The sequence below is a fragment of the Xiphophorus hellerii genome, chromosome 18 (assembly GCF_003331165.1).
Source record: "Xiphophorus hellerii strain 12219 chromosome 18, Xiphophorus_hellerii-4.1, whole genome shotgun sequence".
NCBI lineage: Eukaryota > Metazoa > Chordata > Actinopteri > Cyprinodontiformes > Poeciliidae > Xiphophorus > Xiphophorus hellerii.
The window spans coordinates 10,827,778-10,841,558 of NC_045689.1; the positions used below are offsets into that span (position 1 = coordinate 10,827,778).

At 40.5% G+C, this 13,781-nt stretch overlaps 1 protein-coding gene across 5 annotated transcripts in view; it reads right to left on the minus strand.

The window, feature by feature from the left end:
• Positions 1 to 13,781, minus strand: part of epha4l (eph receptor A4, like) — a 67,561-nt gene that overhangs the window by 37,870 nt on the left and 15,910 nt on the right. For all 5 annotated transcript variants that reach the window (XM_032590542.1, XM_032590540.1, XM_032590543.1 and 2 more), the window contains exon 4: positions 2,252 to 2,407. In XM_032590542.1, coding sequence (XP_032446433.1) covers positions 2,252 to 2,407 — 156 coding nt within the window. The remainder of the gene's footprint in view (positions 1 to 2,251; positions 2,408 to 13,781) is intronic.

The window sequence follows — 13,781 nt, forward strand, 5'->3', positions numbered from 1 at the left end:
TTAAATTTTTCTTAAGTTTAATAAAAATAGCTTTTTAAAAAGTAAAAAACAGGACATTTTAAAGAGCATTCTGAAAAGTGGGCCATCATTTGATGTTTCATAAGGGTAAGTATCCAAAACATATGGCCAAACCAAAACAGATGATCTCTCTCTATGTTCTAACTAATGGGCATGTTGCAAAATGGGATTAAAAGGCGACTGTGGCTCTTTGGTAGAGTAGTCGTCTTGCGATCGGAAGGTTGTAGGTTCGATTCCAGCTTCCTCCTGCCACATGTCGATGTGCCTCTGGGCAAGGCACTTAACCCCAAATTGCCTACCGATCTGCGTATCGGTGTATAAATGTGTGCGTGTTTGTGAGTGCGACTGGGTGAATGTGACTCTAGTGTAAAGTGCTTTGAGTGGTCAAAAATGACTGGAAAAGCGCTATATAAGTTCAGTCCATTTACCATTTTACCAAAAGGAATGCCAATATGATTTTTTTCACAATATGTAATATTAACCACTGAATAAATCTACTCAAATCAAAGTTAGGATTTTCCTAAACATTTTAGTGTGTGATATTATGCTGCTGCAACAACACATCTTTACCAGGGTGGAGAATAAAATAGTCTATGTCTAATACATCAAAGAACTAAACAGAATCTCAGGTTAACATCTGTAAGTAAAAACATCATTTTCAAAGCAGATACTTAAAATGAGAACAATTCAGGTTTTCTTTAGGGAATTTATAAACAGCACGTCCTTATTTCTATTACAGGAAGCTGAATGTCCAGGAGGAGCTTTAGCTGTTGAAAACAATATTGCCTGCTGTAAAGTGGCCTATTTCAACAGGAAACAAGAAACAGCTTTAATAGGTTTAGAGACAAATACCAACCATAAATCATTCGTCTGCTAACCAAATTGGGTATATTGCTTGAATAACAGTGCAATTTAATATATCGAGAACCAACCTAAATCACAGTATAGAACTTTACCTTCTCATTACAGTTTGAAGTTATTTAGAGGTTATCATTCTGAGAAGCACCTATGTTTATTAGTGTAGCTGGTTCGTCATATGTGTGATTAAGCAATAAAAAACAAACATCAGTGTTATTTCACTATGCCTAAGACTTTTTTATGCTTTTCTTCTTCAGTCCAAATATGTTTTTCAACATAGAGTTTCTGTGGTTGAAAGGCCTTTTAATGAGAAACCAGAAAAAGTGCAAAAGAGTTTTCTTTCACAGCTGGGAACACAGAGTGGCATAGCTCTGCCCCTCCCCCTCCTGCTGCTGCACATTTCCAGTCAAGTGGCCAAAAGATGACTACTGCACTTTTCCCTACTTTACAAGAAACACTAATCCTGCTGCTTAGATATCCTTTCACTTCAAAAGACATTATTAGAGGAACACCACGTTACGGTTTAATCCAGGAAACATTGCTTTTAAGGCTCTTTCCCAATTGATAGCCTCACTAATTAACGAGTTAATAGTCTTGTTATAAATGTGTTAATCAATAAAGAAAAGAACAGCAAAAGCAGATAAGTTAGTACTGCTCACTTAAGAGTGTTTAAACTACATTTTTGATTATGTTGCTTAAGTATCAAAATGAAAATAAAAATCTAAATGTAAAAGCAATGCTATACAGTTTCTTACATTTTGTGTAAATCCCTGGGTACCATGAAATTGTGGTATTTTATTCACCTTTTGCTCATAATTAATAAATAATAAAATGCCCCGGATTTTAAAAGCATATAGCTTGCTTTTTTCCCCCAAAACGAGGGACTTGTTTATTAAGAAGATTTTCACAATTTGTTCTGTTACAGTTACAAACTTTTAAAAACCAAGAGAAAAATGAACACATAGTAAGAAATTTCACACTTAGCATATTTCTTTCCTCGTGTATTTCATTTTTAGCACATTTACTGCCCCATCTGACTGATTCACCAACTTTATTTTTACCACCTCCTGGAAACATTCAACCTCTAGTGTTTTCACTGTCCACTGCTCTTTTACAGTGAGGTGTAACAGTTTATGCCATAATTAGTTCTTCATGTCACCATGACTGATCATTATGTGCCACCTGTAGTCAGTAGACACCTATTAAAGCATCAGCAGCGGGTTTAATGTTTGTGCAGGATGATTAGTGTGTGTGTGCAACGGGCTGCTTTTCTATGAAAGGGTAAGGTTGATAATACAGCTTAGCAGTGCATGCTAGAAAGATGTTGTAAGCTGTAATAAAGAAATGTAAAATTATGGAATACGGGTGTACTTACGGGTGCAGGGCATTGATGCTGGGTCTGTTTCCGAGCGGAAGAATCCCTTGTCACAGGCACAAGAGGTGGAGCCCTCCCTCACGGAGTAACTGTGGAGCGGACACTTGGAGCAGGAGCCGTCAGTGGCCAGAGCACGGTAGTAACCGATTTTACAGGCTGGAAGATAACAAGGAGGAAAGGAAGCTTGGGTTAAATGTGATCTGCATCAGCATGCAGAATGTTCAGCAAACATTTGAGTTTTCTTTATATAAAAGATAAATACAAAAAGAAAATTGGGGATATGAATACCCAAAACAAGAAGCACAAATGGGTAAGAAAAATCACCTAGAATGCAATAAATCCTTTAATGAAGCCATCTGTCAGTTGCTGCATTTGACATTTCACCGTAAAAGAGGACATAATTGTTTTTGCTCTATGTAATCTGAGAGGCTGACAGAAGCTGTTTTCCAATGAAGGACAAGTAGAGAACATACTGATCTTTGCCATTTTCTGTCAATTTAACATTTTTTTTCTCTCTCTCTTTTTACCTTTCTCATTAATCTCTATTCTGGTATCAGAAAACAAGAGAACTGCGGTATTGGTTGCAATATTCTCTGACAGAAAATAGAAGCTCAAATAACCATCTCTTGACGCTCTTGCACAACCCTAAACGAAGCTACAGCAAGACTTGGCACTGCAATGGAACACAAGACTGTGGCATTTCAGACAACTTAACAAGCAAATGCCACCACACTTGGCACAGTAGGGGTTCTGTCACTCTCACAGGGCTGCTTTTATTCAGCTGGAGTCCAAATACACACCTACATACACCTCAATCTAAAACGGTAACCAAAGTGACACTTTTCCTACTTTTGGCGACAGTGCTTGGCTTTCTTTTGAGCGACAGTTTGATTGGAGGTCTCGTCTTTCAAGGAGTTTCTCCTTTGTCTATCTGTTTCTGTAATGGCCGGGGGAAACCTGGCAGGGTTATATTTCACCCTCTGAGCGCTGAACCAGAAGAGGAGGACAAAGGAGCAATTCTGGAAGAGGCGCTTCGCAGACAGTGGCAACACCGATTGGACCAAATAAGCTGTCATTCAGGGAGGTTGGCACGTTCTTGTCAATTGGAGAGTAATGGTATGGTAGCTGGGGTGTTGGTAGTGTCATGTTAAAATTGGTGCAATGTGTGTGTTACTACCCGTCTTATCATGGTGCATAAAGAGCCAATGAATTCATGTTAAATTTTGGTTATTAACTTATACACTTACAATGATTCAGAATTACTTTATAATCACCTGACTGATATTGAGTTGGTCACTGTTTAGCCCTGACCTAACCTGGCCATTGACTTTCTATGAAATTCCACTTGATTTTCATCTCCCTGTTCCGTCTGGGATTTCTCCCAATGAATTGGATTTCTCTCATTGAATTTCAACCAGGCCAATCAACAAACAAGAGGAGTTGTTATAAATAATGATGCCTATTTTCTATATTGTTTTAGAATTGTAGTCTGTTCATGGTTGTAGTTTGGCAGCTTTGAAATATTGCATCAGCATTAACAGCCATCTTGTTTGGCTCCACACTTCTCTCTTTGCATTTTGAGGATAGTTGTTCCCAGCAAAGCAATTTCTGGTGAGCTTCATTGAGATGGTGCACTACATACATCATAGCCAAACATTAGCAGTTGGATAAAAACAGAACCAATTGCTTAAAACTTCAACAGTGCCAACACCTCCAGCAAGCAATCATTTCACAATAGCCCAGTGTCCAGATCCTCTGCACAAAAGTAAAGTGACATGACTTTCGTGCATTCGCCTTCCTTGGTGGCCTGTTGCACAAATACTTGATTTGATTATGATCTGGGGAATGTGGAGGGGAAATAAATATTTAAGCATCATTGGTGTGCTTCTAAAACCATTCTTGAGCCTTCTTTAACTGTTACACTGCCCAGTTCTGATGCTCACATGCCCATTGTTTGAGCTTTTAAATGGTCATCCTAACTAGTCTGCAGCTTGCTGCTGGTTCACCACTGTTTCTTTCTTGAACAACTTTTGTTAGATACTAATGGTAATTTTGGAGCTACTTGGACTCAGAAGTCTTGCCATCACCATGTAGCATTTGTGATGCTCATATAAATCCTTACACTTATGCTTACTGCTTTAAGAGCAAATTGAGGACAAAATGTTTTCTAGTTGCCTAATTTAAGTAAACCTACCAAAAGGTTAGCTACTCTGAGGTATTCAATTCACCTTTTACTGGTCATAATGTTATGCCATAACAGTGTTTGTCTGTACCCCTTTAGTTGAAATGGCTCACAACCAATCCAGATCTCAAAGTATGTTTCTGATGGTTTCCACACCGCAGCCATAAATACATCAGAGGTTTCTACATAAATTCAAGTAACTCCCCCATGTGTTAACCACACTAGAAATTAAATCAGCAAACGTGCACCACAGCAATGAGAAAGTCCAAGAAAAACTCTCATTCCACCAAGCAGCCAACACATTCACATATACAAACAGCTGAGGAAACCCTCCACAAGCCCACTAAAATACCGGAAAATCCCTCTATTGTAAACGTAATAAACTCTTTGCCTCGCAGACTCTGCTCTGGAGCAGCTGGATTAGCGTACCAGAACGTCAACCAAGTGGGGCTAGCTGATACCTGCTGAGTCATTCTTTGTCGGTTTCCATTCACTCAATCGGGGCTAAATCCCTGCCGCTTCACTCACTAACGCTAAGCTACGGCCTCATTGACTGCAGCCTGCAGGAGTGAGTGAAGCCTCTTCTTTTCTTCACAGTTTCACAAACAAAGAGAGTACAGATTAGTCAGGAGGTGCGTTCAGTTATCTCTGTATCTTTGAGGGAATCTTTCAAACCTCTGGAGACAGAAGAACAGCAGGATTTTGGGTGTTGTTTTAAGCGGTTTTGACCACCTCAGGTGACAAAATGCAAAGTTGCATTAGGGATAGGCACTTGTTCGCTGACCAGGAAAGTGTCTGGAGTTTAGAGTGGGGTCAACTGGTTGTGTTTGATGCTACAAGGTGGAGGGAGAGTTAATTGAGTCCCAAACTTCATGGTCTTCATTGCAGAGTATCTTTAAAGCCTAAGAAACCACCTAAGATTGGGGTACCTCCAACTGTGCACAATTCATAAGACACTTGCATGTCAATTATTAAGCCATCCCAGGTTGTCTTCAGAGTGCCCACAGGCCATCCCAAAATTTTCTGTGAAAATCCAGACCCACAGAGATGTGCTGGCATCTTCATCTGCACTCTCAAACATCGGAGTTTTAGAGCATATGTCTGAAAAACATGAGGACTTGTTTATAGCACCAACTGCCCTAAAGAAAGGAATGACAGAGGAAAAAAAGAGGTCGATATCCAAGTAAAGCTGGGGAATTTGCTTCTTATTAGGAGCACGAGAGTGTGTCTAAGGGGAGAAACCACAGCAGTGGGTGGTCTGAGATTCCCCCTTAAGACTCTCTGGATTTATCACTGTCCGGGCCAGCCATGGCAAACCCTCACTCAGCCGCAAATACAGACACACTTGAACACGTGTGTTTAGTTTTTAAGGGATCTGGGATAAGATCCCTCATCGTATCCCTTTTGTAAAGCTTGCAAAAGTCGAAACCAATTTTTCCACACCGTCTTCGATACTGTTTCCCTTTTTGCCCCTGTCACTCTCTAGCTCTTCTTTATTATTTTTTTCTGACTCTCCCTCCGCCTTCTATCTCTTTCTCCCGCTCTCCTTGGCATTCTCTCGGCAGGCCTCCTTTCAGACAGAAAGGGGTTTGTCAGGTGCCAAATCCTCGAGCTCAGAGATCAAAGGCAGACAAAGACACTGGTGACTTACTGTTCTATTCTGGAAACGCTGGAAAAAAATGGAATCCCTCATAGACAGGGGCATCGTATTCTTCCTCTATTCTCTCCCTGCAGATCCTTCTCTCATTCAGTCCTCTTCTCCGGCTTTAGTCTTTCCCCCCCTTTGTCAGTCTTTCTCCTGCCCAATCCTCATTCCTGTTGTCTCCAAGCTAAAGCCCGTTTAGAGGAGAGGGATGACAAGGGAGGGGAGGGGAGGGAGCTAATGAGTAGTTTTGCAAGTGTGGTGGGGATTCCTCTGGCTGAATTGGTTGCAGTGTATGTATGGGGGCAGGAAAATCTGTTCACAACAAAGCAATCAACACAACCATCGACAAAAATAAGAGTGTTTAAAAAAGCTACTGATGCTACGATCGCAACCCACATGTATGCCAACTGAAGTTTTCTTCAGAGTGGCAACAACCCACACAACAGGCTTTGAACAGGCATACATGTTCCCGATATTGCAGCCAAATAAGACCACATCTACCCACACGCTGCAGCCCACCTTGTGCGACCCACATATAAAGCCCGATAGGCAAGCTATACTGCAGCCTACACAACAAAGTATCCGATGCACTGGGGAGTGAAACTATGAGAGCAGACCACAATAGTGGTTCAAAGCTATTGGAATGTAACACCCAGCACATAGAAGACAATAGTTAGGCCTTTCCAGACAGACAGCTGCTCTTTTAATCAGAAGAAGAGAATTAAGTTCAATCGATGGCATTTTCACTGCTTTCATGGTTTCACTTTATCTTCCTTAAGTGATGAAAAGTCAGACCCTTTTTTTAGTCAAAACAGACAGTAAGCACTCTTTAGAAGAGCAGTCAGAGGCATCCCCACAAAGCAGCTCTTTGAAAAACCAAGCGATCAACTTTCAGGCCTTGAGGCAAAGGAGAGTCTCTGCTTCAATCGCAATGCGTCTCTGGACCTTGAAGAGTCAACCATCTCTATGCAGTATGGCTTCTTTGTTTTTCCTGTAGATTGATGATAACTGTGAGGCTCCTGTTAGAAACCATTTGTATTTTTTCAGAGCTATATCTTCCTGCCCATTTCAGTCACAAGCTGCATGTTCCGACTGTGCTGAATGCAGACAATGAAAAAGCTTAGACATCAAGTCACCTGAGCGGCTGGTATATAAGCACAGGATCACTAGCAACTGACCGTTAGCATCTGTCACTGGAACAGCAGGAGAGTGGAGCAGGTTAACTCATTAATTCTGTCACTCTACGTTATTAATTACCTCCGGCCCCGACAGCAACGCAGAGCCACGCGGCAAGCAAAACACATCAGCATGATGGATGAGGGACACACGGCCAGCGAAACTGATCACCATGATTGATGACGAATACTCGACACACATCTTGACCTTGACCTGGATTGGGGGATAAGGTCCTACACTAGCTGTATCATCCTTTAACATGCAAATAGTAAAGTCGGATGGTCACATCTGGGTTGACATCCTTACTAGTGGTAATGAAGGATTTAAACAAAAGCCAACAGGGCTAACAACATTAAGAAGACAAGAGCCAACATTGCTGACAATCACTGCGGCTTTGGTAGTGGTCGCTAATACCGGGGGAACGAGACTTGGCAGCAGTTTGTCTGTCAAATGTTGGATGATTTATAACTGTATATTAGCAGCACCAATCCATCAACTGAGTGCTACCAGAAATGTAGCCCTCATTAAAATATATGTATCCAGCAGACAGGAGCATCAGCCAAGGCCCCAGATGAGTAAAACACATTGTGACAATCAAAATTATCACCAAGCTAAGCCCTGAGAACAAAACAGGGTATACCTAATGACAATCTTGTGCTGATCGCTTGGCTTTTTACCCAGATCTAAAAATTAGGTACAAGAGCTAAACTCCATACAGGTAGGGGTTCACAAAGTTTTAATAATGTGTATAACATACTAAAACTTAGATTGTACACAAGTTTTCCAACTACCAAAATTATCTAATTGTCTCAAGGTGATTGGTATGCCATGACAACAAACTGATAACTATTTAGTGGTGGTGGGTGATTGATTGAAACATTGTGGTTTCGTTATGCTTGGCAATGATAACCAAATGTCCAACTTTTTAAGTTCTAAGTAGCAAAAAAAAAAAATTACCGTAAATCAAATTTGGATGCTTTTCACCTATTTGAAATGAATAATCCAAAATGGTCATCATAAGACAGAGAACTCAGCTTTTTATTTGTGTTTCAGTTGGTATGTACCATTCACAATCCCTAACAACTTTTGCTAGTTAACATGTTGGTATTTGAATGGAAGACATACAGAACAATTATTGCTATTATATTAATCCCATGCTATAATCAAATCTTGAGAACATCCATTTCATTTTCCACCAGAGGTTCTAAAGGTTGAAAGCAATGGGAATATGAGACTTTTTTATTAAAAATATGAGCAAGGGTACACTAAATTAATATTTTAAGGTTCCATAAGCCATTTCTTCTTCAATATTGTCCTGTTCACTAAAATTGCAACATAGGACCACCTTTATTGTTAATCCTTGTGTTGCATAAGTGGAAAAAAATTAAATATTGTTCTCCAGACTTCCTGTTCAGCAAGGTCTCCTTGTTCATATTGACACGTAGGCCTTAACTTCCTCTTTAATTTCTCCAGCCTGGCTTTAAAAAGGAATATCAGCACAATGGTTATATCATGAAAATCTAACGTATTCCACCCAGCCTCTTCAGAACGTACACCGCCACTCCTTAAAAAATAAGGGACAAGCTTCTGAAGGTGAATGTGAGGAAATGGATCAAACACTAAAGAAAGGCCCACGAAGGAAAGCATAATCACAGAGGGTAAAGTGAGCAAAGAAGACAAACAGCTTAAAATGAGAGAAGGGGAAAATAATATCTTTCCTTGATGAAATCCTGCTGGACTTGGACATGTTGGGTTTGTGCAGCTCAGACGCAGCCTTTGTGCCAGAGGTGGCACCACCAAAAGCTGGGCACAACGCCAAAAGATTGAGGGCCTTTTGTGACCTAAGATCCACACAGAAGGTGGATAATTGACCATGATTCAAGGCAAACAAGACCAGAAATTATACCTCATCCACAAACAGAGGCGTACAAACCTCTACACACCTGCACACAGTCAGGTCTGAACAAAAAGCCCTTCAAAAGCCCTCTGCGCTTCGGAGGCACTCCGCAGCACCACCCATGCATGCAAATAAACAGACACACGCACATCCACTAAACAGGCGTGTTTTTCTGAGAGCAGGTTGATGAAGGGGACAGCAGCACAGAGGGGACAATGCTCAATAAACAGTCAGTCATGTTTTGTGTCAAACCAATTTTGTCAAGGTCTCCAAAGGATGGAGTGTCATGTTGGACAGTGCACATTTGCATATGTGTGTTTTTAGCATCTTTTCCTGACATTATTTAGAATGAAAAGAGCTTAATTTAGATTCTATTACCAAAATAATAACAGAAAAATAGGCAGGAGCATGAGAGGGGAAGGGAGAATGCTAATGTTCCTGTGCCGGCACACACTGGCAAACAATCGGGAGAGTTAAACCATTCTGCTCTTGGAGAGCCGTTGAGAATGGGAAAGGAAAATGGAGGATGTGTGAGGAGAACACAACAAGCACACATTAAGAATAGGTGAAAAGGAAGAGGAAGCGATAAGGAAACAGATTGAAAGGGGCCTCACATCCAATTCTGTAAACAAGTATGAAACACGTGTCTTTCTTTAATGCAAATCGATAACAAATCAGTGCAGAACATGCTGGCTAAACAGTGTTATTCATTTATTTTACCGCAATTGCATCTGTAAGCCTCCTCTTATTTATTTATTTTTTTTACCCCTCCAGGGGGTCTTTTGTGGGCTCTAGTGTCCCTTATATGAAAGTAGGCTGACAGGAAAGAGGGAAGACTTGCGGCAAATATCATCGGGTCTGGGAGTCGGACCCACGACGGCCGCATCGAGAACTCAAGGCCTCCAAACATGGGTCGTGCTATCCCCTACGCCACGCCCAGCGTCCTATTATTTTTGCAGCTTTACAATTGATCTACATTGATTAAATTATTCTTTGTGATCACTACTAGAAGTAATAATTTAGAAAGCAGAATCATATATTAATAGCATATTAAATGTCTTATAAAAATATTCATACCCTTTGAGTCTTTTCTCTGTCTACAGCCACAAACTGAGTGCTTTATTTGGAATGTTCTGTGATGTAACACAAAACTGTAACATGAAGAGAATACATGATTTTTTATCTGAGTCCTTACTTTGTAGAACCACCACTCACTGCAATTGGCTGCTTAAGTCTTTTACACCTTTAGAAGGTGATTATTTGCCTGTTCTCCATTGACTAAATTGAGTCAGATTAGATGGAGAAAAACTGTCGACAGCAAAGTTTAGATCTTGGCATAGATTAATAGTTGAGTTAGAGTCTGATCTTTTACTGGGTCATACTAACACACAAATATATTTTGATCTCAATCATTCCATTGCAGATCTGTCTGTATCTTTAAAGGTACTGGAAGATTTTGCAGCCTCTAACAGATTTTCTTCCAGGATTACCCTGTATTTAGCCTCATTCACCTTCCTAACTTGGGCCTAGCTGCCTGTTGAAAAAAAACATTCTGACAGCATAATGCTGCCACCATAACATTTTTCCACAAGGATGGTGTGTTCAGTGAGGTGGTGTACACTGGTGAACTCCTGATGCATCCCTCAAAGAGGTCAGGTGCTATATAAAGTAGGCGGTGGCTCGAGGGAGGAATATTGGCAGTTTGATTCTTGGCAACAGAAGCTGGCTCTTGGGAGTTAAAATGTCACTCTTGTTTTATTATTATAGATATTTCCTATAAAAAACCTTGAAGTTGTACCATGACAACATGTAAAAATGTTCAAAGATCAGCTTTTCAAAGAACTGTGCAAGTTTTATTACCAAAGATTTTTTTTTATGCAAAGTGAACTGGATGACAGATGGCATTTTTGTTCATTTTTTGGGGGAATAACGGTTCTAAGATGGGACTCTCTTAACATCATAATCTGGTCATTTAGGGTAAATATGTGCTACCAGTAATTCAACTAGATGTCTTACCTGTTTTCCTTCAGGTGGCTTTTATACCATGGAAAATTACTTCTGTCTGATGTCATTACCACATTCTAAATCTATATGTAAACCTGTGCAAATCTGTCTGTTTTTCAAATGATCAGATTTTTCCATTATGAAAACTTTCCCACAACAGTAAATTTACATTAAGCTCAGACGTAATCCTATCCAATCCCCTGTAGTGAGTCAGATTATAAACACACCTCACAGTCACATGTGACCTACACTATGTGTTACACACATCTGTCAGTGCTTAAGCATATAGAAGCACATGCAAAACTTTAATTGCCTAGTTGTCAGTAGTCTCAAGGGCAAGTTTGCCATTAGCCTCTTGCGGTTTTTCTGGATGTACGTGAGGAGGGCTCGGAAAGGGTCGATTCACGGCTGAAAAGATTATTTTTAGTTTGTTTGTTTAGGTAATCTACAGGCAGCTCCCAGACGACAGCCTGTCTGGGGCCTCAAAACACCTTCTATTGTGCGTGCATGTGTGTGTGAGAGTCTGAGACTAGCACTACTGCTGTGACTGCTGTGTGTGTGCGTGTACACTGAGGCACATAAAACTTTCTCGGGTCAGTAGCTCTTCATGTCAGGTCAGCGATGGTCTCCAATGTAGGTGTCAAAGAATTGGCCTTTACTTTATCCTGGTGTTGCCCCTTTCAAGTAACTTTCCCTAATTTTTTTCTTGTTCCAAACAAGACTGAGGTCATTGCTTTATGGAAGTGCAATGGCCTTAAAGGGGACCTGTGACTAAAAGTGATTTGGCCTCATGTTAGCATGGCATGCTTAGGCACTATAAATGTGTGCATTCCTAGGCCAATCGGACAAATAAGCATGTATAAATGTTTCATAGTTTGAATGCGTAGCCTTCTCTAACCACAGGCAGCTTGAACCCGGCCTTGCAGGGGGGGGGGTACAGCATGTCTCGGGTTAATGGTTGCATAGACAGGATTGCTTTGCTAATATGTTTTAGGACGTAGCTTTGATGTGACGAAAGATGCATAGGCAGAGTGATTAAAGGAGAGACCAATCAGTGTGAGTGTAAAATGAACATCATGTGTTTGGATAGAACTGAAACTGAATTCTGTGTTATGTTGGAATATTTCTTCCCTCCAAGGTCATGAAAAACTAATCCTTCTTATCTTTTGTTATGTAAACAGGTCACTATAAATGATTCCTATTTGGTTTGTAAAAACTTCAAACGAGTTTTTGTATAGTTTTGTTTTCATAACATTTTTTTGCCACTTTTCCAAAAGGCACGAGTTTTTGAAAAGCAGAATATAGCTATCAACTGATTTCTCACCTGAGCTCTGCAGCTCCTCCCGAGTTACAACAAACTTCTTCTTCTAAAGGTTGCAATGGATTTTATTTTATTCATGGATGTTATAGTAAATGGGTCTGAATACAAGTGCATACCTCCCTTTATAGATGTCTTGAAATGTTCGTTTATTTGTGTTGAAATTGTGCATCATTTTCCTTGAACAGTTACGCACTACTTGGTGTTGGTTAAAGTAGATTAAAACCCCAATGAAGTTTGAGGTTTTAACCTGGGCAAGGTTAAAACCACAGAGTGGAAAGGTTTAGTAGGTATGAATAGTTTTGTAAGGCTCTGTAGGGTGATGCTCAATATTTTGGGATCTTCACCAGCAACTGAAGCCAACTTAAGCCTCCAGGCTTGTCAGAAATTTGCTCATAACTGTATAGTATTGCCTAACTCTTTTCAATAATGTATAACCACAAAAACAGGTCTTACACCACACAAAATCAAAGTTGTTTGCTGGAGGTATTTTCTTCTGTTAAACAGAAGAGTTGTTTGGTATCAGGCTGTGGTTCAATAAAAAAAGGTCTTTTCAAAGGTGCCCCCATTCTTACTGAAATCATTTCAGTGTCAGGTGAAACAGCTCAACTACAAACACCAGCAATATTGGCTCTGATATCAACCGCAGCTGCTGGAGGTCGAGCTTTGACCACACCGGGCTTGTTCAAAGAGCCGCATCACTCTGTACCCATAACCCCCCACTTCACCTTTTATATCTCCAGCCATTTATCAGAGCCAGAAGGCAGCAATTGATTCATCATCCTTTCTTCTCTATTGTACACACACTGTTTCTGTCACGTATATACACTAGGTCATCAAATAAACTTCTCTCAATCTCTATCATATTCTTCCTTCGGTTTTCTATCCACTCATGTTTCTTTATTCCTCTAATATACCACCTTGGAGTGAAGCTTCAAGAGAAACATGTCTCATTTTCTTCTCCCCGCCCTTCCAGCAGTATTCTGCAACAGGCTTGGGATCAAAACGGATCAAGATTTTTAATCCCAGAGACATGCCCTGGCATGGATGCACCTCTGCCTCTGGCTGGAGCGCTGCAGCTTCAGGTCTCCCAGCGCTGCAAGACCTCCACATCCTCAAATTACATTTTGGCTCTCCCACAGGGAGGTTGCACCTCACAAGAAACCCCACAGTGTGCTTGATACACAAACAAGATTGTATTTTGAGGCGCAGACGATTCACAGGAGGGCAGCCAGCTGATCTCAGAGTTCTGGGCTGAGACCAAAGATTTTTATATGAACACAAGAAAAGAAAAATACTGGCTTATTT